The sequence below is a fragment of the Aotus nancymaae genome, unplaced genomic scaffold (genome assembly GCF_030222135.1).
Source record: "Aotus nancymaae isolate 86718 unplaced genomic scaffold, 86718_ANA_hifiasm-v0.15.2.pri h1tg000065l, whole genome shotgun sequence".
In the NCBI taxonomy this organism is placed as follows: Eukaryota; Metazoa; Chordata; class Mammalia; order Primates; family Aotidae; genus Aotus; species Aotus nancymaae.
The window spans coordinates 9,756,447-9,781,500 of record NW_026988480.1 but is presented as its reverse complement, the minus strand read 5'-3'; the positions used below and the strand labels follow the sequence as shown (position 1 = coordinate 9,781,500).

The 25,054-nt window shown below is 46.3% G+C and overlaps 1 protein-coding gene across 5 annotated transcripts in view; it reads left to right on the top strand.

The window, feature by feature from the left end:
- The window catches only part of OGDH (oxoglutarate dehydrogenase), a 470,461-nt gene that overhangs the window by 391,201 nt on the left and 54,206 nt on the right, over positions 1-25,054 (top strand). For 2 of the 5 annotated variants that reach the window (XM_064366720.1, XM_064366719.1), the window contains exons 3-5: positions 13,455-13,646; positions 15,571-15,661; positions 24,238-24,282. In XM_064366720.1, coding sequence (XP_064222790.1) covers positions 13,455-13,646; positions 15,571-15,661; positions 24,238-24,282 — 328 coding nt within the window. Of the gene's footprint in view, positions 1-13,454; positions 13,647-15,570; positions 15,662-15,782; positions 15,886-24,237; positions 24,283-25,054 lie in introns of all 5 variants that reach the window. The other 3 variants (XM_064366723.1, XM_064366721.1, XM_064366722.1) reach the window with 3 other exon arrangements.

The window sequence follows — 25,054 nt, the reverse complement described above, 5'->3', positions numbered from 1 at the left end:
TACTTGTATGGTAGTTTGCAGCTCATGACAGCTGTGTTCAAAGCCTGTGCTGAGTGGCGGCTGCAAGAGGAAAAGCAGTCCTGCCCTGTCATCCTAGCAGGATGATTAAATAAGTTTAAACAAGTTAACATTCTAGCTCGCTCGCTCTCTCCTCTCTCTCTCTCGTCACCCATCTCTCCTCTCCTCTGTCTCTCCCTGCACCCTTAAAAAGAAAAACAAATAAATTAATTAAAACAGTTTAAATTCTAATAGAACCCACTGAGCTTCTGAAGGGAAGTACATTATGCTGAGTTGTGAAGGTGAGGAAGGTGCTGGCCAGGGCAGGTGCCTGTGCTGTGAAGGAGCCCAACAGGGGCTCACAGTCCCTCAGCAGGATGATGGACGCAGGGTTCAAGGCCAGGAGCCAGACGCACCAAGAAAAGACCAAAAGTTTGGGTTGTGGAGTAAATGGAGAGGTTCCAAGATTAAACCAAGGAGTGTGTGTTTATTTTGTTATGTGCTGTGGGAGCGTGGACCCCCTCAGCAGGTAGAAGGAGAGCAGGTTTGAGGATGTGGTACAGGAGCAGTTGGGATCACCAAGAACAGGTCGGACTGAGGCCAGGCCAGCAAGCATAAGAGGTCACTGAGGCTGGTGGGAAGAGAGAGGCTTACTCTAAATGAGGATCATTGCATCTTTTGGAGCTTTCTTTTTTTGAGATAGGGTCTCCATTACCCAGGCTGGAGTGCAGTGGCACCATGATGGCAGCCTCAAACTTCTGGGCTCAAGTGATTCAACTCCCTGCCACCCCTGCACACCTCAGCTTTCTGAGTAGCTGGGACTACAGGTACACACCCCCATGCCTGACTAACATTTTAAGTTTTTTGTAGAGACAGGGTCTCATTTTTTTTGCCTAGGCTGGTCTCAAACTCCTGGCTTTAAGCTATTTTCCTGCCTTGGCCTCCCAAAGTTCTGGGATTACAGGTGTGAGCCAGTGTGCCAGGTAGATTTTTTTTTTTTTTTTGGTAGATGTTTTTAATTATTATCCTTTTGTATTGTACTTTAAGCCAAAAAAAAAAATTGTTTAATGTCAGAAATTAAAGGAAAGGGAAGAGAGATCAAAAATACCTTAATGGGGGCCGGACGCGGTGGCTCAAGCCTGTAATCCCAGCATTTTGGGAGGCCAAGGCGGGTGGATCACGAGGTCAAGAGATTGAGACCATCCTGGTCAACATGGTGAAACTCTGTCTCTACTAAAAATACAAAAAATTAGCTGGGCACGGTGGCGCACGCCTGTAATCTCAGCTACTCAGGAGGCTGAGGCAGGAGAATTGCCTGAACCCAGGAGGCGGAGGTTGCGGTGAGCCGAGATCCCGCCATCGCACTCCAACCTGGGTAACAAGAGCGAGACTCTGTCTCAAAAAAAAAAAAAACCTTAATGAGAAAGTAGACTCCAAGAGTGAAAAGGAGTATATTGTTCCAGTGAGTTCCTTTCTGAAGCACAGATGGCCATAGGTGCTTGCTTTTGAGGAAATGGAAGAGTCATGCTTTGTAAGGCAGAGGCAGCTCAGCATCCCCGTGCAGTCTAAAGCTGGGTGGTAGTGAGAAGTTACATCAGTTTTTTTAGATGAAGTCATCTTGTTATAAAAAATAGTCTTTTTAGTCTCTAGGTTACTATTCTCTGGCTCCCCTCCCCATCCAAGACTCCCTTGGAGGGAGGTCTGAGGGCTTTGTGATCCTCATATCTCTTCATGTCCATGATTGGATGGTGAGGTGAGGAGATAGTCTTTAGAACCCTCTCTTTGAGTGGTCAGTCGGGCAGTATTTGGTCTGAAAACCTGTAGCAGATGCTTCGCATAGCTGGGCTGAGGTTCCCCCAAATAGGGTTGCATAGTTATTGAAGACAGAGGAGATCGATAGTTGACCTCAGGTGAGGCCTCAACCAGACGACCACAGGTGACCGCAGACAACCACTGTTGCAATTCTGAGAGCTGATAAAATTGCCATTGTGTGCAGATCTGGGCAGAGTTTTAACTATTCTCATTTCCTGAGGGAATTCAGAAAGACTGTGTGAGAAAGTGGTCACAGTATCTTGGATGTCATCTTTTCATGCAGTAAAAATTCTGGTTTCCGTGAATGTTTGTATAACAAACCACCTCAAAACTTGGCACCAGTGTAGCGTTCCTCGTGACTCTGTGGGCTGGCTAGGTTTCGGTATTCCTCCCACTGCCAGATCCCTTAGAGCTGAGGCTCAGACCAGGCTAGAAGTCCTGAAGGCCTCTGATGCGTCTGGCAGTTTGTGCTGGCTGTTTACTGGGCCCTGCCGTCGTCCACTAGGCCAGAGTGATTCCTGCACAAAAAGTCTCAGTAGCTCCAGACAGGGAAAGGAGAGGCTGTGGGGCCTCTGAGGCGTAGGTCCAGACCACACACTGCTACTCCCTACCCCATTACCTTGGTCAGAGCAAGTCACAGACAGCTTCTTGCACATCCTTATGGGGAGAGGAGAAGGTGTGGCCACTGGACAGCCCTCCACAGCCCTTTCCATAAAGATCTGATAGAGCAGCCACCTTCAGTCTGGTGCAGAGTCCCAGCGAATAGCATTCTGATATCAGTAGATTCCATAGGACAGGGCTGAAGCAGCTGTTCTTTGCTAATCTTGGAAGTTTATTGATATTTTATTTACATACCTGTAAAGAGAGAAGATAATAGAGATTGTTAAGAAATATTCCGTCACCTATCATGACTAAGCATTGCTATAGTGGAGCATGTGTTCATGTGGTTTTCTTAATTGAAGAATACCTAAATAGAAGCCCATTCTCTTTTTTGAAATGGAGTTTTAGTCTTGTTGCCCAGGCTGGAGTGCAATGGCATGATCTCGGCTCACCACAACCTCCGCCTCCTGGGTTCAAGCGATTCTCCTGCCTCCACCTCCCGAGTAGCTGTATTACAGGCATGTACCAGCACTCCCAGCTAATTTTGTATTTTTTAGTAGAGACTGGGTTTCTCCATTTCGGTCAGGCTGCTCTCGACCTCCCAAAGTGCTGGAATTACAGGCGTGAGCCACCGCGCCCGGCCTAGAAGCACGTTCTTAAACTGGCTTCAGTATTATACAGTTTGTAGTGGCAGGTCAGCAGGCCTGGATCTCAGTACCCTATTTTGTTTTTGCTTCATAGGCAGAATGATGGTAGGTGGTGCTCTGGCCTGGGCAAGGTCTCAGCAAGGCCTGCATGGTTGGAGGGTCCAGGATCCAACTCTACCATCTGCATGTTTTCTTTGAAGACTTGTCCTTAGCCCGACAGCAGGAATCACTTTCTAAAGGCTCTGGAGGTGGGCATTCCATCCACAAGTCTCCCCAAAAGGGAGTGCCCTGTTTGGACATTCAGGACAGTCACACATATGGGTTTTAAATCTTGTTCTTAGGATATTGTCAGGAAAGGCTCTTTTCCACAAGTGTAGGGCCATTTCACGGGCAGCTTTGGAAGGAGTGGTAAAGGTCGTGCAGGCCTGCACTGTCTTGTGTGCAGGGAAGAAATGAGTTGTTGATCTGTACACTGAGGCCGAGATGGGAAGCCTGCCCCTCAGAGCAGCGCCAGCTGAACTCCAGGCTGGCTGGTCACATGGTGCCCGGGATGCTCAGGGGGCAGCTGACTTTTTATCAGCTTGACTAGATTAGAATGAGCTGAAAGGAGCCATACGCCGGTGTTCATTGGTCATGTTGTGCCATGTAGTTCATATTTGTAGCAATTAAAAAGCATTGTTAGTCTCAGAACTTAGTAAGTGAGGTTGTGTGGATAGTGCTGGGCCTCATCACTTTATCAGCTGTATCAGCTGCGTGATGGCCTTTGAGCCTGGGTGTGGCCCCATGCAGCAAGGAGACCAGAGCCTGCCTCACCCACTCCCCAGATTATTTGGACAAGGTGGCACTAATGTGCTGACCAAGGGTGGCTACGTGGGTGAGCTGGGCTGGGATGGGATTGTTCTCTGTGGCTGAGGTGGAGTAGGAAGGGTAGCTGTAGGAGTGCCATCTGTAGGGGCTATAGATAGATGAGAGGAAGCGGTCTGGTCAGTCCTGAGCCACCCATCGTCACAGAGCTTGAGCTGAGTTGTAACACTCTCCTCATGTTCCTCATCAACTTCTTGAACAAATGCAAGTATATGTGCAAGGACTTTTTAAATTTTAAAAAGCTGTGCAAATGCAGGGTCATCATCCTAAGTAGCCTGTGTTTGAGACTTTATGGACAAGAAAACAGACCAGAGAGCTGAAGTGACTTCCCGAATCCTCATGCAGCCCATGGGAGGCACATCTAGGACCTGGGGGACCCTGGACGTGGCCACAGTCAGTACTTCTGGTCTGTGAGTGGGCACTGGGGAGCTGTAGAGCACCATCTTACATGACGATGGGTGTCAGCTACTGCTGGAAGAAGGGATGTCAGTTGGTATATTTGCTGCCCTCAGAAATAGGAAGCCCTGCCTATTGGAAACCTCACAACCAGGGACTTGCCGGGAGCTTGGCCCTCGAGACTCCCAGCTGCAACTGCTGACTCAGGAAGGGCAGAGTCTGCTGCCTGTAGCTGTTGACGTGTGGAAACAGACAAGTGCTCCTGGGTTGGGAGAGTGGCACCTGCTGAGGTCAGCGCCTCAGCAGTGAGGGGCAGCCCTGGACTTGGACTCTCCCAGGGTGGAACTTGTCAGGCTGTTCCCCCAGAAAGGAGGCTGAATACCATCTTAATTTAATTCAATAAAGGTTAGGTGAGCACCTGCCACATGTAGAGAGCACCGAGGTGTTTCCAGCCTTTGAAGAGCTTCCTTTGAGGTCACTGTGAGGAAAGCTCATTGTGGTTGCATAGAATTCTGAGTTTGTGGGAGACAGGGGAGCAATGACTTTTGGCCTGGAAAACAGCTTCATTTATTACAGCTAAGTGCTTTTAGTTACCTAAAATTACGTAGGAGGTCTGGTTTCATTTCATCCAGAATGTGAAAATTATTTACTCCTGAAGTCTATCATGTTTAAGTCATCTCAGCAACAAGTTGATGATCATAAACCCACTCATGGGAAGTTGGCGGTGGATGGGGTGGGGGAGCACACAAGCTCCCTGCCTGCAAACCACCCCTCCCTCTGTTGCCATTTGGTGGCAAAGGTCAGCCACTACCCTGGTCAGGGGCTTGCTCCCCTTGGGGGTGGTTAATGGTTTTCTCCTTAATCTCCTCTGTTCTTTTTCACTCACCTGCAGCCTGGACCCAGCCCACCTGCCCAGCCTGGTTTCTTAACCATCTGTACACCCTGCATCTGGCAGTACCATGGATCTCACACATGGTGGACAGGTATTGGCCAGGTGCTCCCACTGTCTGTTCTCTTTGGCCAGATGTCTTCTTTCTGCTCCTCAGGCTCCACAGGCCTTCCATGACGTTTAGGGCTCAGACCGTGGCTCCCTCCTCAGAGCAGCCTTGCTTTCCTCTCCCACCCCACTCGTCTTACTCTTGGTTTCTCAGCACTTGAATCATTCTGTGAATTTACATGTTTCCTTGTTTTTCTCATTTTTATTGAGAGTAAGCTCATCTTAGTAATCTTCTTGTTTATAAACCTTATAGTATGCCACATATAGTGAATAGATATTTGTTGAATTGAATGAGAATTATTGGATTTTTAGAAATAATGGTATTCACTGGCCATGCATGGTGGCTCACGCCTGTAATCCCAGCATTTTTTGGGAGGCTGAGGCAGGTGGATCACCTGAGGTCAGGAGTTTGAGACCAGCCTGGCCAACATGGTTTTCTCCTTAATCTCCCATGTTCTTTTTCACTCATCTGCAGCCTGGTCCCAGCCCACCTTCCCAGCCTGGTTTCTTAGCCATCTCTACTAAAAATAAAAAATTAGCCAGGTGTGGTGGCAGGTGCCTGTAATCCCAGCTACTGGGGAAGCTGAGGCTGGAAAATTACTTGAAACCAGGCTGGGGGTCGGGGGTGGTGGTAGTTGCTTGCAGTGAGCCGAGATCATGTCACTGCACTCCAGCCTAGGCAATAGAGCTAGACTCTGTCTCAAAAAAAAAAATAGTATTCATTTTTTCACATGGTACATCCTGCATACATCTGACACTCTTAGGAAAATGCTTATGTGTGGTAAGAACTTCATCGGAATTCCTTAGCTCTTTGCAGGGCTCAGAAGCTGGTCTTCCGGGAGCAGTACTTTCCCATACCCCTCCCCTGGCCCAGGACCCCTTACTCCTTCTGGCTCACCTTTTCTGGCAGCTTCTTGCCCCTTGAATGTCATTTACAGCCTTGCCAACCTACCTTAACATTTTAACCTTTTTCCTCTTACCAGTGACGTTATCATTGCTGGTCAGAATTGACTGTGTGTGATTGTACATTTGAGGCAAGGTAAAGGGAGAGACATTTTCCTTACATTATTAGTTGTGCAACAGAAGCCAATTAAGAGATTGAAGAGGTGAATGACACTAGTAATGGCCTGCCCCTTGGGGTGGAGTAGGGCACACCCAGTACATCATTGTGACTCAGAAGTCCATGTCACCACCCTGAGCCAAATTCTACAGTCAGGGCCCAATACCACACTTACTTCATAAAGAAGTCAAAGTCTGACTTTGCCTCCATTTCTCATGAGTGAAAAACTACTATAGGAAACTTTTGTCTTTGTGTTTTTGATGGTAGCTTGCTATTTATTAGATTGTGGTATTCTTAAGTCTGATTTTCTCCGTTGGCCAGTTACTGTGTTTTCTCCTTTTCACTTCTGCTTTGTCACTTGGAACGTTTCCAGAAGTAGAAGTCACTGCCCCTGCCCACATCAGACTGTAGTTTCAAGATATCCAGGCAACAGCAAGGGATAAAGAGGAATAAATTTGGCTGGAAGAAAGAGAAAACACAGCTGAGGTAGCTTAAACCAACAGGCTTATTTTTCTCACTCATTAAGAGAGCTGGGGTTCAGGCGCAGTGGCTCACGCCTCTAATCCCAACCCTTTAGGAGGCTGAGGTGGGTGGATCACAAGGTCAGGACTTCAAGACAGCCTGGCCAAGATGGTGAAAGCCCATCTCTACTAAAAATACAAAAAGGCGCAGTGACTCACGCCTGTAATCCCAGCACTTTGGGAGGCTGAGGCAGGTGGATCACGAGGTCAAGAGATCGAGACCATCCTCGTCAACATGGTGAAACCCCGTCTCTACTAAAAATACAAAAAATTAGCTGGGCATGGTGGCGCGTGCCTGTAATTCCAGCTACTCAGGAGGCTGAGGCAGGAGAATTGCCTGAACCCAGGAGGTGGAGGTTGCAGTGAGCTGAGATCGCGCCATTGCACTCCAGCCTGGGTAACAAGAGCGAAACTCCGTCTCAAAAAAAAGAAAAAAAAAATTAGGCATGGTGGTGATTGCCTGTAATCCCAGGTACTCAGGAGGCTGAAGCAGGAGAATTGCTTGAACCCAGGAGGTGGAGGCTGCAGTGAGCCACTGCACTCCAGCCTGGGCAACAGAACAAGACTCTGTCTCCCAAAAAAAAGGAGCGGGGGTTGCCCAACTCAGCTCAGGTTCTCAGTGAGCCATCAGCCACCAGGTGCCACCTTCCAGTGAGTGGCCTTCTGTCCCATCCAGATGTCTCTTCATGCTCCATGGGAATTAGATGGGACATGCGCTGGCTCTCTCTTCTAGAAGCTTTCTCTTCATTTGGGAGGGGCTTCCCCTTGTGCTGGCTGGTCAACGACTCAACCTCATCTTAATTTATCCCCCAGAATGGGGACATACAGCAAGGGAGAGATCTCAGGTTGAGATGAATGTACAGTAAAGGCTGGGATTATCAGCAGGGAAATCTCTCCCAGATAGTGACAAAGGTAAGCGACCATGTGAAGAGAAAGGACAAACATCCCATGAGGAAGAAAGGTAGCTGCCAGGCCCAAGGAAAGGAAGGAACGTGATGTGGGGGTATGGGAGCAGGTGGGCAGGGAGGCCTCTGCAGTTTCCCTGGAACCTAAACCCAGGAGTCATGGAAGGCAGATCCAGATTCAGGTGTTCAGAGGACGAGGCAGGGGTGGGTAGTTCAAAGAGTTGGTAAGAGGCATCTCCTTGGGGAGTGGAAGATGTTAGAGAGATGCAGGGTTGCAGGACAACAGGGAGGTAGAAAGAGTGGGGGATGGACTGTGGCATCTGGGCCCCGCCAGGAAGGAAGTGGCCCCGTTAGTGACTCATACAGGGAGGGGTGGGGTCAGTGGGTGGCTAGGAGCTCTGGCACTTGGGCAGGCCTTGCTTCCTGCTGCCACATCTGTTTGGGAGGTGAAGCCTGCAGGCCAAAAAAATGACCTTCATTTTCAAAGCCTTTTTGAATAAACTCTTTTGAGGTTTAACTTACATACATTAAAATTCACTTGTTTTAAGTGTTTAGTGCGGTAGGTTTTGCCAAATGTATGCAGTCACTACACTCAATACAAAACATTCTATCACTCAAATTCAAAAACCTTTTAGTATACCTCCAGGTCTTGGTGCAGAGAGAGCTTGCTGTTGTTGGGTGTGCAGGCTCACCCAGTCCTGGAGACAGGAGTGGGCTCTTTGTCTGAAGGTGGGGCAGGGTGCTCCCCCAGTGGTGTGGGAGCTGAGCTGACTGGAGAGTGAAGTGGGATGCATGGGATAAGATGTTTAAGGGAAAGGATGCAGAGTTGCATTCCGGGCATTTTCCTTCCTGGGGATTCCCAGCAGCTCAGCAGTACCGGTATGAACCAGTTTTTTCTGACTGCCTCCAGCATGAGCTGAATTTCCGTCTTTGCAGTTGTCCTCAGCCAATTGAAAATCACCTGGAGTTTTATTCCAAGCACAAAAGAAGGTCAGAGAGAGGAGGCCCGATGATCATGATCGCCCTCTCTCCAGGGCCTAGGCTGGAAGGAGTCCTGCAGCCTTTGTGCTCTCAGGACCAGAGAGCTGACCTTCACCTTGACCTCATGATCCCGAGCATCAGTGGGTGGAAATTCCTTTCATTTTATTGTTGAACCCAGAAGCTCCCAGCTCTCTTTGGCAAGGTTAAGCAAGGGTAAGAGGCACTATTACTAGAGTGACCAGAGTTCTTTATATAAGCATTGCTCTGCTATTATTCAGTTAACCTTATTAATACCCTGCCTGGTAACTGCTGTGTATAAATTCTGCCTGAGCCCACATCTCTCCAGTGGGAATATGATTGACATTCCAGGTGCTTCAAGTAAGTCAGAAAAGCCCACAGAGAGCCTCAGTAAAAGTTAGCTATTCCTATCACTGTTGCTATTACTATTTTTTTTTTTTTTACTGTTTTAATTGTTATTCAAAGCTAATTTTATTGAAAAGAAATAAACTTGTGATTTTCTGTGACTTTTAGCTCTGGATTGAAAAGTGGCTATTGTCTCCGATAAAGGAGGCTGTCTGTACAGCTGGAGAGACTCGATCCAAGGTCTTGCTTGTGCGTGACTTTGCCCTGTGTTTCTGAAAGACAATATGTTTTAAGGGTTTAATAAAGTTTGGGTTGTGCTGCTCTCCAGTGCTTACTGGGTTTAAGGATCGTACCCTATCCATGAACTTTATTGTGGCCCCAGGGACCTACGTAAGTGTCCACAGCTAGACTTGGGGTGTGGGTCACATGGTATGAGGGTAGAGATTCTAGCACTGGAGCAAGTTTGGGGTAAAGAAAAACTTTGATTAGGTTTTTTGGTTTTTGGTTTTGTTTTTTTTTTTTTGAGACAGGGTCTCACTCTCTCGCCCAGGCTGGAATACAATGGCTTGATTTCAGCTCACCGCAACCTCTGCCTCAGATCCAAGTGATTCTCATGCCCCAACCTCCCAAGTAGCTGGGACTATTGGCCTGCACCACCACGTCCAGCTAATTTTTGCATTTTTAGTAGAGACAGGATTTCACCATGTTGGCTAGACTAGTCTTGAACTCCAGACCTCAGGTGATCTGCCCACCTCAGCCTCCCAAAGTGCTGGGATTACAGGCGTGAGCCACCGCACCCAGCCTGATTAGGTTTTATGTGACAGTGGCAGCTTGCTGTTAGTTCTTGCTGTACAGGGGTGTGATACAGCCAGATGGACTTCTGCCCACTTTCCTGCCATATTAGAGGGGCTTCTCCTTTTAGGTCAGGTCCTCATTATTGGAGGCCTGGGTAGAGGCCAAGGAGTTCGTCATTGGTCATCTCTGCTTTCAGAATGAGGATGGATGGCCAATGTGTGTGGCCCCCAGTCATCTCTGCTTCTAGAATGGAGGGAGCTCTCAGGCCTGCTGGAAAAGCTCTATGAAGTCAGAAGTACCTGAGAGTGTCCAGTGTGTTTGTGCACAGCCAGCTTTTAGATCCCTGTGTCCTTAACAAAACCAGTCATGGACTGAGTGGGAGGCAGCCTTTACTTTGCCTAGGGAGTTGATGCTGAGGCATTCTCTGTTTTCTCTCGTAAGAGTAAGTCAGTTTTTTTCTCTGGTGGAAATACTGCCTTTCTCATGTTACAGGAAAACACTAAGTTTTCTTGAGAACCAATTTAATAGAAGAAGATCGAGAGAATCTCTTTGGAGATTCCAAACTGTGGATGTCTTTAGCAAACATTTTGATAGCATCTGCTGAAGAGGAAAGTTTAGGCCTGGCGTGGTGACTTACGCCTATAATCCTAGCACTTTGGGAGGCTGAGATGGGCAGATCACTTGAGCTCAGGAGTTCAAGAACAGCCTGGGCAACATGTGAAACTGCATCTCCACCGAAAGTATTTAATAAAAAAATTAGCATGTGTGGTGGTACGTGCCTGTGGTCCCAGCTACTCAGGAGGCTGAAGCAGGAGAATCACTTGAGCCCTGGAAGTGGAGGTTACAGTGAGCCGAGATCATGCCACTCTACTCCAGCCTGGTCAACAGAGCCAGACCCTGTCTCAAAACAGAAAAAAGGAAGAAAAGGAAAGTTTGCAGTCTTCTTTTTTCACGTTCCTGATTGTTGAGTTACATTTGTGTAAGATGCTCCTACAATAGGTTTTATGGAAGGTGCCAGAAGAGAACCCCAAATCTCTCTTCTACATCAGTTAGTACACCAGAAATTAACCAGAAAGGCAAAAACAGTAAAACCTCAAATAGTTTGACTTGTAAAAACATTTTAAAATATAATTCACTTAACATAAATGTCATCATTTGGCTGAGTCCTGGTGACTCACAACTGGATTCCCAGCACTTTGGGAGACTGAGGCAAGAGGATTGCTTGAGACTGGGAGTTTGAGACCAACCTGGGCAACAAGACCCTGTTTCTTAAAAATAAAAGTAAGCCATTTTTAAGTGTACTATTCAGTTGAGTTTTGTTTTTAACAGATGGGATCTTGCTGTATTGCCCAGGCTGGCCTTGAATTCCTAGGCTTAAGTGATCTTCCTGCCTCAGCTTCCCAAGTGGCTGGGACTACAGGCACCTGCCACTGCACCCAGCTACAATGGTTTTTAGTATATTCACAATACTGTGCAATCACATGGTGGTTTTCTTTAAATTATTTTTTCTGAATACTAAAAAAAAAAAATGCTTATTATAGAATGTTTTAAATATTCTATTAAAAAAAGAAAAAAAAAAGGAAAGGGAAAAAAATGTATTCCACAAAACAGTTTTCACTGAGAGAGCAGACTCCCCTGCATTAGCAGATGGTCCAGGTCTGTGCGTTATCATAGTGTGTTTTCTAGCTTGTGTCTAGCAGCAGTACACAGCAGTGCTCTTGGTAGTGGGACCATCTGAGTGACATACATCCATGCCCTAGCCCGCATTATAAAAGAACCTGTCTGAAAAAACCAGAAGACCTTAAGGACCAACATGGTTTCTGTAGCCATCTCTACCGTCTGGTCTCCAGACCCAGACAGACCCATTTGGTATCCACCCATATCCCAGACAAGAAGCACGTCTGGGTGGCATCTTGTTAGAAGGAGAATGCAAAAGTCTCATAAAGTTTTGCCTTTGCGTTTCCAAGTTTTTCAAGACAGTCTAATCAGAGTTTATTGATGGAAGAATTTTAGAAACTGGAGAATGTATTGCAGAAAAGAAAAACAGTGTTTTGCTTTTTTTTAAACTGGTGTTTTGCTGGTACAGTGGCTCACGCCTGTAATCCCAGCACTTTGGGAGGCCAAGGTGAGTGGATCATTTGCGGTCAGGAGTTTGAGACCAGCCTGGCCAATTTGGTGAAACCCCATCTCTACTAAAAATACAAAAATTAACCAAACATGGTGGCATGCATTTGTAATCCCAGCTACTTAGGAGGCTGAGGCAGGAGAATCACTTGAACTTGGTAGATGGAGGTTGCAGTGAGCCGAGATCATGCCACTGTATTCCAGTCTGGGCAACAGAGTGAGACTTCATCTCAAAAAAAAATAAAGAAATAAAAATAAATAAAATGGGTGTTTGTGCTTTTCTTTTCTTTTTACAATGAACTTTTGTGAAATCTTAGTGTGTCTGATCTCTTAAATATTTAAAAATCTTGCATCTTTGTATGAGATGAATAAACTATTAGAGTTCACAGTATCTCTGCAAACTGTAAATCAAATAATTCAGGCATGAAATAACCAACAATAGTAGGAATATAAGTAAATTAATTTATAGTAGCACTAAAGAATTTCAAACTGATACTAACACCTGACTTTTGTGAAGTACTTGCTACCTGCTAAACTGTGTGCTAATACCTTTACGCTATTTAGTCTTTACAGCATACCTATGAAGAACGTATATATTTCTATTCTCATAGATGAGAAAACAACACAGAAAGGTAACTCGCTAAGAGCTTACATCTTGAATTTGAATTTCGATCCCCAATACAGAGATCAGATTTGAATTTTGATATCTGACCCCACACCTTGAGATGTTAGCTCCTGAGTGCCCCCTGAAGTAGCAATGAGATTATTTCTCTATGGGGTTAGTGCTGCCTCTTACAAAGGATCAAGTTCTGCTTTGTGTCCAGGGAAGTGAAAGGATGTGAGCAAGGTGACCTTGGGCTCTTCACAGGCTGTGCTGAGCCTCTGGGGTCTTGAGGGAGGTGCCTGATGCGGTGTGAGCATCTGGCATCCCACAGAAGAACCAGTAGGATTTGCAGACCTATAGACAGAAGGTCAAGAGCATCACCTCCCAGGTGCTGGAGCCTGGGGAGAAGGCTGAGACAGTAAACGTCTCCATTGACCTACTTCCTGAGTGTGTCCCCAGGCCCAGTGTATGGGAGCTGAGGAGAGCTGTTTGGCATTGGGCCTTTGGGGTGTGTTTGTTGATGGAAGGCGGCCACAGGGCATTTGTGTTATAGCTGTGGGGGTCAGAAAGTGCATTCTGAAGACAAAAGGAGTGGAAAGCAGGGGGCCTGAACTCTGAGAGAAACCTACCATTTGGGAACAGAGACTGCACTGTCCAGAGCAGGAGGAAGCTGGCTCAACCAGCCTATGGTAGACTTGCCTTGCCTTCACAAAGAGTTCTCTGTGGCCACAGATGCATCCTGGACTTAGAGGAGCAGTGAGGTAACCCTGTACCTTCTTTGTCTTTAGTCATGGGACATTTTTTTTCGCAACACGAATGCTGGAGCCCCACCGGGCACTGCCTACCAGAGTCCCCTTCCCCTGAGCCGAGGCTCCCTGGCTGCTGTGGCCCATGCACAGTCCCTGGTGGAAGCACAGCCCAACGTGGACAAGCTCGTGGAGGACCACCTGGCGGTGCAGTCTCTCATCAGGGCGTATCAGGTAAGCCGGGCGCTGACTGTCCACACAGGAAAGGGTGCAGTGTTCCTTGGGTTGTGCCTCATGGGCCCTCTGGCCTTTCTGAGTGTACGTTGTCATTTAACTTATACCTCCTCAAACACAAGGTGCTTTGGGAGGCTAAGAAAGCAAATATACAGGAGAAGAGGAACCAGACTAGCCCTATTTGAGCAAATCTGGCACCACTAATGCCTGCCCCATAAAGGGCTCCTTATTTCTTTTCCTAAGTTGGCAGGAAATAATTGTGGGCAGGGAAACCAAGTTATTACCTGGGCATCAAGGAGAAGTGCCCATCCGCCAGTGAGCAGTGGCTGGGAAGGGTAGGTAGTTGATGCACCCTTCTCAGTTGCTAACAACTGAATACTGTAAGAGAAGAAAACCTGTAGAGTTTGGGGACATGGAGGCAGGGAGAGGCAGCTGAGGGTACAGCTGAGCCTACAGAGAGCGATGAGGGGCAGGGGAACTCTCCAAAAGCATTGCAGTTGGTGGCCAGTCTCATTAGGCAAGTGTCAAGCAGGACGGGGCTTTTCCTCCCTGTCCTTTCCCAGAGCACAGTAACCAAAGTTTTTCTAGGATGTCCACCTGATACATGGGGAGACCCCAGAGTTCAGACCTTAAGACTTCATCTGTGATAGTCTAAGGAGGACAGGTAGAGACAAGTGAGCCCGGTGCCTGCCTTCTGGAAGCTCCCATGGGCGTCCAATACCCTGCTACTTGTTCTTGTGTCGCTGCTTTGGTGGCAACAAGGGGACTCATGTCCCTGGGCTATCTTTTCTCTCTCTTGCTTTGGTTTCTGGTGGCATGGGCCATTTCCTCTGCCAGCAGGGCAGCAGTGCAGGTGTTGTAACGGGGCAACATCAGGGGAGGCCCTGGGTCTCTGGCCCTTCATGCCATGGCCTGGCAAGTAAGACCCTCTCCCTGGGGCAAGTGTATTCTGCCTTAGAAAGGAGGTGCACGGCGTTTTGTAAATGCCATAATCTTTTACTCTAAAGTGCTATCCACATGAATATTTGCATAAGGAGGAGGCCTAGTGGTGTTTCTGTATCACTGCCTGCACGTAGTTGGCCTCAGTAACAACTTCAGCTTGATCTTGCAGTGACTTACCAGCAACTGCTCCCTTCTCAAATTGCTAGCAAGAAATTGTGAAAGACTCTTAAATTGGAAGGGATTTTCTTTCTCCTTTTGATTTTTAAATAGTTCACATCAGATGTTTTAAGTCTGTGGGGTAGCAGCGTTTTTTTTGTTCTGACTACTGTGTGCTGACCTACTCAGGAGCACCAGAACCAGAGCCCTCACTCCTCACGGGTATATAATAAAGGCAAACCTTCTTAGTAATCTGACATCTTATCTGCACATCTTACCTCCCCAATTAAGGCCAACACTTAAGCCTTCATTTTCCTTCTTAGGAAAATTTTTCTTTAAAATGTATTTATTTATTCTAAATTGAGATGGGGTCTCACTGTGTTACCCAGTTTAGCCTCAAACTCCTAGGCTCAAGAGATCCTCCTGCCTCAGCCTCCTAAGTAGCCAGGACTACAGGCACGTGACACTGTACCTGACACATTAGCAAAACGTTTGTGTTCTGAGCTGAGGCAGGCTTCACATTGGAGTAAGAATTGCGTAGCATATCTCATTTCTGTTTATCCATGGAAACTGTAAAGATCCCAAGACACTCGTCCTTTCAGATTCCCAAGTTTATCATAACCTGAGTTAATCTCTTTTTTATAAAATTACATTTATGCACAGTAGTGCTTTTGAAATAAGTTATTCCAAGACTTTTAAAAACTAATTTTGTCATATGGGTTTATTGGTGCGTGTTCCTCTTTGGGAAAGGTTTGCATAACGTCTTTTAACCCTCCGCACAGCTCACTGGATCTGCTTAATGACTTACTTGTGTTATTGCTTCCAGGTCAGGGGTCACCACATTGCAAAACTTGATCCTCTCGGAATTAGTTGTGTAAATTTTGATGATGCTCCAGTAACTGTTTCTTCAAACGTGGGTGAGAATTAAGCTGTAAATGCTAATTTTAATGTAATTTTACTTTTTTTTACCCCTTCCCTCTTTTTTTTCTCCTGTCCTTTTGTGTGTGTCCTTCCCTCTCATCGTTGGCCCACTCATAGATACGAGGGCACCATGTAGCACAGCTGGACCCCCTGGGGATTTTGGATGCTGATCTGGACTCCTCCGTGCCCGCTGACATTATCTCATCCACAGACAAACTTGGTGAGGGTCTGAGAGCAGTCAGCTGCGTTGCTTGAGCTCCTCTCGCTGTGCCACGACCTGTGGTAGCCAGGATGTCCAGGCAGGAGGGAAAGGCTCTTAAGTTTCCTTTCGTTCTGATCACTTGAAATTTATCGGTATTGCAGCCTAGTGTGTTTTGGGCAAGTTATTTTTATCTTACTTTTTCAGCCAGATTGTCTAAGTCTCAAAATTTGAAAATAAAATTTTGGACAGAAAGGTTTGTGGCACAGGGAAAAAGCTTGTCCACCTGGGGCAGGTGGATCAGAAGCACTTCAGAGTATAGCTCTTTTGGCTTCAGGTTTCCAAATCTCATTGCAGCAAGCACTGCCTTCAGTGAGGCACGTCCACGAGGCCTTGCTCAGGAACTGCTGACACAGCCGCCCTTTTCTGAAGCCCGGTGTGGCCTGCCCTTGACCGGAGGCCATGTCCGTTAGGGGACGAATTCCAGAGCAAGTTGTGCAGTTTGGGTCTCCTGATTTGTAATTGCTGGTGATCACACTGAGGAAACTTTGGAAGGCATTCCCACAGCGTCAGGAGGTCAGGGCCTTTGGGAGGTGCATGTGTGGAGCACAATTGGGGTTTTGTCACTGATGCCAAAAGGTAGTCCCACCAGCACCCCCTCCTTCTTCTGAAGTGAGGCAGGTGTTGTGGCTGGGCTCTCACCTGTAGTTGCTTTGCAGAGTTAATCTGCTTTACGTCACTGTGCTGCTAACCTGTACTAAAGAAATGATGATGTGACTAATTTTTACGTGGCCAGGGTGTTCACAATAGACACTGTGCATGCTGATGAAATTGATGATCCCTTACCTGTCTAATACTGCTGTTGGGGTGGATATAGAATTAGCCTCCTCCAGGCACTTTTGGGGAATGGTGCAGACAGTCTCTATAGGCATTACCAAGTTATGTCTAGGGGATGAAGCATTAATCAAGTAAACATCAAACATCATCGACTTTGGAATTGGCGTTGATGGTGTGTAATTGTTTTTTGTCTTGATTTCAAAAACACTCCTAGATGGTATAGGGTTTCCTTTACATTATACCAGCCCTTTAGCAGATTTAGGAAGAGAATTTAGAGAAATCCTCTTGAATTTTATTGATTAGGGCCAGTTTGGATTGTAGACTGGGCATTAATTGAACCCTGTTTTTTCATTCAGTGATGACAACTTTGTGCTCCCAAGAAGTGGCCTCTCTTTGCAGTGTCCCCAGGAGGTCTTAGAGCTTCTTCCCTACTGCTCACCCCTTAGCATAGAGATCCTCCCCACTGTCACCCCCAGTCCTATCACAGCCTGTCTGCCCTGAGCCTCTCCAGCCCCCTGTGCTCACTGCCCCCAGAGACTTCTAGACCTGTGGGGTCCCCTTCAGGTACTCTGATTAGGCCAAACTCTTCAGCTGGTAGACTTGCTACTCCCTGATAGAGAGTGCAGGGACCTGCAACTGGAAGCCACCTCTTCAGAGGAAAACCTCCCTCTGCATTTAGGCAGGGTAGGGGAGCTGTGGAATGCTCATTTTTTTTTCTTTTTTCTTCTTTTTTTTTTGTGTGTGTGTGAGATGGAATCTTGCTCTGTCACCCAGGCTGGAGTGCAGTGGTGTGATCTCGACTCACTGCAACATTTACCTCCTAGATTCAAGCGATTCTCTTGCCTCAGCCTCCCAAGTAGCTGAGACTACAGGCGTGCACCACCACGCCTGGCTAATTTTTGTATTCTTAGTAGAGACAGGGTTTCACCATGTCAGCCTGGCTGGTCTTGAACTCCCGACTTTGTGATCCCTCCCACCTTGGCCTCCCAAAGTGCTGGGATTACAGCTATGAGTCACTGGGCCTGGCTGGAGTGCTCATTTTCTACAAGTGGCAAAACATTTGAACAGGAGAGGAGCAAGTACAGTGACCAGCTCTCCCTCTCCTGCCAGAACCTGCATTGTCCCAGCTCCTCGTCCCCACTCTACACATTAGTATAACCAGGGAGCTCTAAAGCTCTCCTCTCCCTCTTCAGACTAGTATCAAGAGGGGCCATACCTAGGTGATCCCAACACAGCATAGTCTTTGAAGGGTGAGAAACCCTAAGCACTGTCAACATCCCCAGTAATTTCCCATCTCATTAATGACTAAGGCAGAGCCAGAATCTGGGGATCCTACCTCCATAGTTCTTCCCAGGCCACCACAAGGTCTCACTGTATATTTCACTCAGTGAGGTTTGTGGTTACAGATTCAGCAACATCATGGTGTGGGTAAGAGGACAGAAAGACTTTATAAACCAAGAAACTAAAACATACAGAAGTGGCCCTAAAGCTTCCTGAAATCCTTTGAGGAAGGAAAACTTCTGGCCTTTCTGGCCAGGAGCCCTTTGGAACCACTGAGAGAGAGTCAGGGAGTAGTCTCCACTTTTCAGGAGGAAGGTACATTTTAATCCTGTGGATTTGAAATAGTGTGACGTAAAAATCACAATAACATCTTCAGATGCAAAAAAATGGAAGTGGTGTAAACTTGTTAAACATTTGGATCTGTAGGAAAATTGGTCTTGAACTCTCACCCTTGATGCATGCAGGTCTTCAAGAAAACAGCAGGTCAAGTGTGACCGCTAGACAGTTTGTAGAACACTTCAAGATCCGTCATCTCATTTGAACTTCAGAGAGCCTGGACTCTGGAGCCACTGTCCCTGGATTGGAATCCCAGCTCGCTATTACTGGCTGTGTGACCTTGGGCTAGTTGCTTAACCTCTCTATCCTCAGTCACCTCATGTAAGGCAGGGGTGATGGTACCTACCTCCTCAGGTGGTTTCAAAATTGAATGAACTCCTTAAAGTAGTGCCTGGACCTTACTATGCTCCGAGTGGGCTTATTAGCAATCTTTTGAGATGAGTAGCTGCCAAACTCTCTGGTAATAAGATAAATTCAGAAACTGAGAGGTCAAGCAAGAAGACCAGGAACACACAGGAGTTAGTGGTGAAGACTGCCCTAAGGAACCAGCGTAGCATCTAGTGCAGGAATTTGCAAACTAAGAAGTGAGGACTCTATGGGGGGATGTTTGGGTCCACAAGAACTGTTTGCCAGCTTAGGAATGAGGCAGTAGAAGGGGACAGGCTGAGTGGCCACCTAGTGACTCGACCGACCAGTGTGTAGACTGGGGTCAGGGACGCATTGTATGGTGGTGTCCTGTGTCACATGACATTTTTCCCCAGAGCTAGGATTCTTCCCATGCCTCGGCTTAGCCGCCCTTCCCACCTCCCTGTGGATTTAGACACAGTTTCTCCCTCTCCTTGGGGAAACAGGCTCAGAGCAGTGATCATACCCATGTTTGAACATAGCCCTTGGTGCTTCTGTCAGAACTTGTTCTGTCTCTTGTTGGAAAAGCTCCAGGTAGGGGGCAGCGATGGAGGGCAGGAGCCACTGGCAAAGCCATTCATTCTCAAAGGGCACTTGTGATGCCACCCTGAAAACACTCTCCCAGCTGATCACCTGGATGGTCAGCCAATTTGGTCTGCAGTGCAAGCAGGGGGTTTTGTCTGCTCTGAGTTTTTTAATAAAGTGGAGTATATGCTATAGTTTGCACTGAGTTGGCCTTTTATGACCGTTTTCTAAAAGTTTGGGAAATTCTGGCTTAGGGCACCTCTATCCTTACTTCTCAGAAATTCTCCTGGTCCCTGAATAATAGGGAAAGATAATTAACAAGTAGACTCTTGCCAGTTAAGAGAGACTCTACAGACACAAAACTCTTCAATAGCCCCCGAGTGTCAGGATTTACCATCAGATGTTATGGACACACTGTTGCCCTCAGTTTTATCTTTCAAGTGCAGCATGACAGAACTTGTTATGTATACAATAAAAATATTGTTGAGATGAAGGGGCTAGTGATTTTTTATTTTAATTAATTTGGGGGGGGCAGGGAACAGAGTCTTTTTTTTTTTTTTTTTGGAGACAGAGTTTTGTTCTTTTGTCCAGGCTGGAGTAAAGTGGCACAATCTTGGCTCACTGCAACCTCTGCCTCCTGGGTTCAAGCAATTCTCCTGCCTCAGCCTCCCGAGTAGCTGGGATTACAGGCACCTGCCACCATGCCCAGCTAGTTTTTTGTATTTTTAATAGAGACGAGGTTTCACCATGTTGGCCAGGCTGGTCTCAAACTCCTGACTTCAGGTGATCTGCCCACCTCAGCCTCCCGAAGTGCTGGGATTACAGGCATGAACCACTGTGCCCGGCCGGAAATAACCTTTTAATTAGGGGCCAGGTTCCAGGTAAATCCCCGGATGCTCATCTTAATTTGTACCAGGCTGTACCATAGACCCAATTTCTCTTGGGAAAGGGTTGAGAGTTCTAATATGAGAACTTTATTTTATTTATTTTACACTTCCAGAGTGCTGGGATTACAGCAGTGAGCCACCATGCCCGGATGAGATGTATTGAATACACATTTCTCTTCACTCACATTCTATAGTGAGGTTCTTTGACACTAAATCTGCAGACCTGTAGAATGAGGTACCAACCTCATGTTATAATATTCCTGAATGGGTCCAGTCAGGGTAGGAGGTAGTGGCAGCCCAGCGTCTTCTAGTAAGAAGGTTCCTAGGGAGGCTTTTTCCACTGACTCTTGCAGAAGAGTCATAGGTTGGGGTGGCAAGGTAGATATGGGTGTATATTGCAAAACACTAGAACCAGGGTGTGGAAAGGTCTAGACAGTGAGTCCCAACAGTGAGGCCCGCTCATTTGCCTAATTAGAAACAATTAGAAACTCTTGCTTAATGAGAAATTCTTGCCCTCAATTTTTTTGTTGCTGTTGTTTGTTTTTTTTAATTATTATTTTTATTATTTTATTTTATTTTTTTTTTTTTTGAGACAGAGTTTCGCTGTTGTTACCGAGGCTGGAGTGCAATGGCGCAATCTCGGCTCACCGCAACCTCCGCCTCCTGGGTTCAAGCAATTCTCCTGCCTCAGCCTCCCGAGTAGCTGGGACTACAGGCGCGCACCACCATGCCCAGCTAATTTTTGTATTTTTAGTAGAGACAGGGTTTCACCTTGTTGACCAGGATGCTCTTGATCTCTTGACCTCGTGATCCACCTGCCTCGGCCTCCCAAAGTGCTGGGATTATAGACGTGAGCCACCGCGCCCGGCCTATTATTTTTATTTTTTGAGACAGAGTCTTACTGTCATCCAGGCTGGACTGCAGTGGTGCAATCTCAGCTCACTGTAACCTCCACCTCCCAGGTTCAAGTGATTCTCATGCCTCAGCCTCCCAAGCTGGGATTGCAGGTGTGTACCACCGTGCCCGGCTAACTTTTGTATTTTTAGTAGAGATGGGGTTTCACTTGTTGATCAGGCTGGTCTTGAACTCCTGGCCTCTAGTGATCCTTCCACCTCAGCCTCCCAAAGTGTTAGGATTACAGATAAGAGCCACTGCCCCTAGCCCAATTTTATCTTTCAAGTGTGGCATTTGAGTTAGATTCCCACTTAAAAATGCCATTGTCTGTGTAAGTTTTATAGTATAACTTTTCACAGTGGCAAAAGTTATTGAGAGATGTACTTTACTGGGTTTTTTGGGATTTTTTGTTTTGTTTTGTTGTTTGTTTTTCGTTTTGAGACAGAGTCTCGTTCTGTTGCCCAGGCTGGAGTGCAGTGGCATGATCTCAACTCACTGCAACCTCTGCCTCCCAGATTTAAGCGATTCTACTGCCTCAGCCTCCTGAGTAGCTGGGACTACAGGTGTGTGCCACCATGCCAGGCTAATTTTTGTATTTTTAGTAGAGACAGGGTTTCACCATGTTGGCCAGGCTGGTCTCGAATTCCTGACCTCATGTAATCCACTTGCCTCAGCCTCATAAAGTGCTGGGATTACAGGCATGAGCCACTGTGCCTGGCCTAATTAAATTAAATTAATTTTTTTTTTTTTTGAGATAGAGTCTCACTCTGTTGCCTAGGCTGGAGTGCAGTGGCATGATCTCAGCTCACTGCAACCTCTGCCTCCTGGGTTCAAGCGATCCTCCCGTTGCAACCTCCCACGTAGCTGGGATTAGAAGTGTGTGCCACTACGTTCACCTAATTTTTGTATTTTTAGTAGAGACCAGGTTTCACCATGTTGTCCAGCCTGGTCTCAAACTCTTGAACTCAAGTAATCTACCTGCCTTGGCCTCCCAAAGTGCTGGAATTACAGGCATGAGCCACCACGCTCAGTGAGATGTATTTTAATGTGAGATCTAAACGTAATTAAAGGAGAATTAAAAACAAAACATAAATAAATGGGAAGAAAGTGTGAAACTTCTCTCCCATTTACCATTGATGTTTGCAAATTGCTAATACCGTTTTTGGAAATGAACTTGAGTTAAATAGTTAAAAAGTCAATTTAGAAGTTCAAAAATGTGGCAGAACGTCAACTACTTAGCTCTTGCCTTTCTCTGACAACCTGCTGTCATTAACAGCGCAGTGAGTTATGACAGCGTTCCCACACATTGTCCTGACCTTCCAGGGCTCTCCAGTTTGTTCCTTTGATGGCTGAGAAAAGTAAGCTAAAAATAGAGTTGATGTTTAATTAGCTTTTAGAATTTCAGAGTGATACAGAGCAGTTCATTTAGTAAACATTGATTGCTATGTGCAGCATGCTGTGCCACAGATAACCGAGGAGCTGGAGATGAGGTTTCCTAAGTGACTTGGGAGGGCGGGGCCAAGCTAAGTACATACCCAGGGTAGTTTAAGCCATGGGCAACATGGTCACCTTCAAGGAGAATGAAGCCTGGCCAAGCAGACATCTGACATTTGAGAAGATACTTTGACTGGAGATACCCAGGAACTGGTAAACCAAGTCATCTAGCTCCCAGCATCAACATTCCTGCCTCTGTGCTTCACTTGGAAGTACTGTGGCCAAATACCCATCCACTCTGTCTCTCCTCCTGCACAGCACCTGCACTCTTCAAGAAGTAATTAATGCTTCAAAGCACTAGGGTTTTGGAAAATCTGTGTGCTTTCTGTAAATTGTGACAACCAGAATATCTTCTGTTCTCTTCACTCTCCTCTTCTTTGGTTTGTGCCTTTTGTTTGCCTTTTATTTAAAAAATACAAAAACGTACAGGTAAAAGTAAGTGCATTCATATACTCAGTACTGAGAATGTAAACATTCCATGTTGCCTTTAGAATGGGAATGAGTATTTAAGGTTCCTTTGGAGGCCCTCCCTTGCATGGATCCTTACCTGGAGTCTCCAGAGTGATTAACATACACCTCAGAGCTCCCCAGGAGCATTTATGGCATCTGGACATGGTCTTATGTCTTGATTTTGAAGATTGAAGGAGAAAATTTAAGATTCTTCATCCTTGCCTTAAGGAAAATATCAACACTTAGATATTCTCTTGTCTTAAGGGCCACTTGGCTCTGAGTTCTTTAGTGGTTGTTTCCTGGGGGAAGGTGGCAGTTACCCTGTGTGGCTTGCCCAGGACCGGAGATCTGCAGCGCCTGCCACAGCTCCAGGAAACAGGCCTGTTTCTTGGGTTCTGAGTCTGATTTCAGAGAAAGTGCTCCTTTCTCTGCAGTCCCAGCACAGGGACCGTCCTCAGTGACAGTGCTCTCAGTGCTCAGCCATCAGCCTTTCTGTGTGCCAGTGTTACTGCCTACCTTCCTGACCCTGTTCCCCAGGCCCACATGCACAGACAACGAGGGTCAGGAGTGTGTTTTGTGTATCCAAATAAACATCTTGATTTTGCCAGCGACTCAGAAAGCCTTTATGTATAGTAGAAATCTGATGCAAAGTTTTCAGGTAGAAGGAAGTGTATAGCTGTGCAGATGTAGCTGTGGCTCTTGGGTTGTTTTCAGCGAGCAAACTCTTCTTTTCTACGTTGCCTTCTTGAGATGGGAGGTCAAGGACTCCTTCCATTCTTTAGAATTCTTCAAAATCTTACGGTGTAGTCAGCTGCCTGAATCTAGTTCTGAGAAATGACTACTCTAAAAATTAGGCTTTTCCGTTTTCTTTTCCTCTATTTTCATCTCAAAGTAGTGTTGCTTGGGTCTGTGTGACTTCCCAGGAAAGTGCTGTTACCAGCCACGTCTTGAAGCTAGGGAGACGAGGAGTTTTCAAACGACGCTGCCTGATGGCTTTCCATTGTCAGGGTGCCAACCTCCCCTCCTTCTGATTCACCTTATTCCAGCTGTTCTATGAATCATTTCCATGTTTAATGAAATTGATCCCCTGACCATGTAACCCACCCACTTCTCCCTTGATGTGTGTGTGTCCCTGTGATGGTGTCTGTGCTACCTGTTACTGCAGTAATGGTGTAGGGTTTTGGTGTTTGGGTCTTTTTTCAACTAACTCTCACCTGTCTTTTTCCTTCTGCGCTCACCCATGATACCCCACTCTGCCTCTCAGATCTTGCAGTTTTCAAGGAACGACTTCGAATGCTAACAGTAGGAGGTATGAAAATAATGAGCCTTCACCTTTTCAGAGTTGAGGACTTCGTTTGAATAGGATGTGCAACTTTTCCTAGCATGCAATATGGGGAAAGTTGACACAACTTCTGTTGAGTGTTTTTAAGTTTGTTAATTGTTCTGAAATATGTTTTTCCCTTCATTTAGTTATTAACCAGTAAGTAGAGCTACTTATATGGTATTGTTTTGTTTCTGTTCATTTTGTGTTTCGAAGAGCATTTTTCATCTTCACATGTGCTTCATTGCTTCACTGTGAGCTTCCAACTTCAGCATAGTTCACCTTTAGCTGCTGCCATAGCCAGCTGGAGACATGAAGCCACGTTCAGTTCTGCATGGTGGCTTGTCCTGTCCTCCACATTCTGTGCTAAGGCTTTTTTTGACTGGACTCTGGATTCTTCCAGATTCTGCTTCCTGGGCATTTTAGACAAGATTTCCAAAATGTTTTACATTTGAAGGCCAACTGAAGTAGTAATAAAAACTTACTGGGAAGTCTTAGTGACGCTCGTTTGAGCAAAACATATTTGAGGAATCCAGAGTTGAAATGCTGGGGGATCATCTGCCTGTTGTCATCCACACTGGTGGCCAGTCTCTTCTTTACACTCTGGCTTCTCTAAGCAGTTATCTTTTTTTTCCTTCTTACTCCTAATGTCTATGAGACTCTGCTTTTTAATTACACTTTTTATTTTGAGATCATTGTAGATTCCTATGCACTTGTGAGAAATAACAGTTCTGTGCCCTTTGGTCTGCTTCCCCAATGG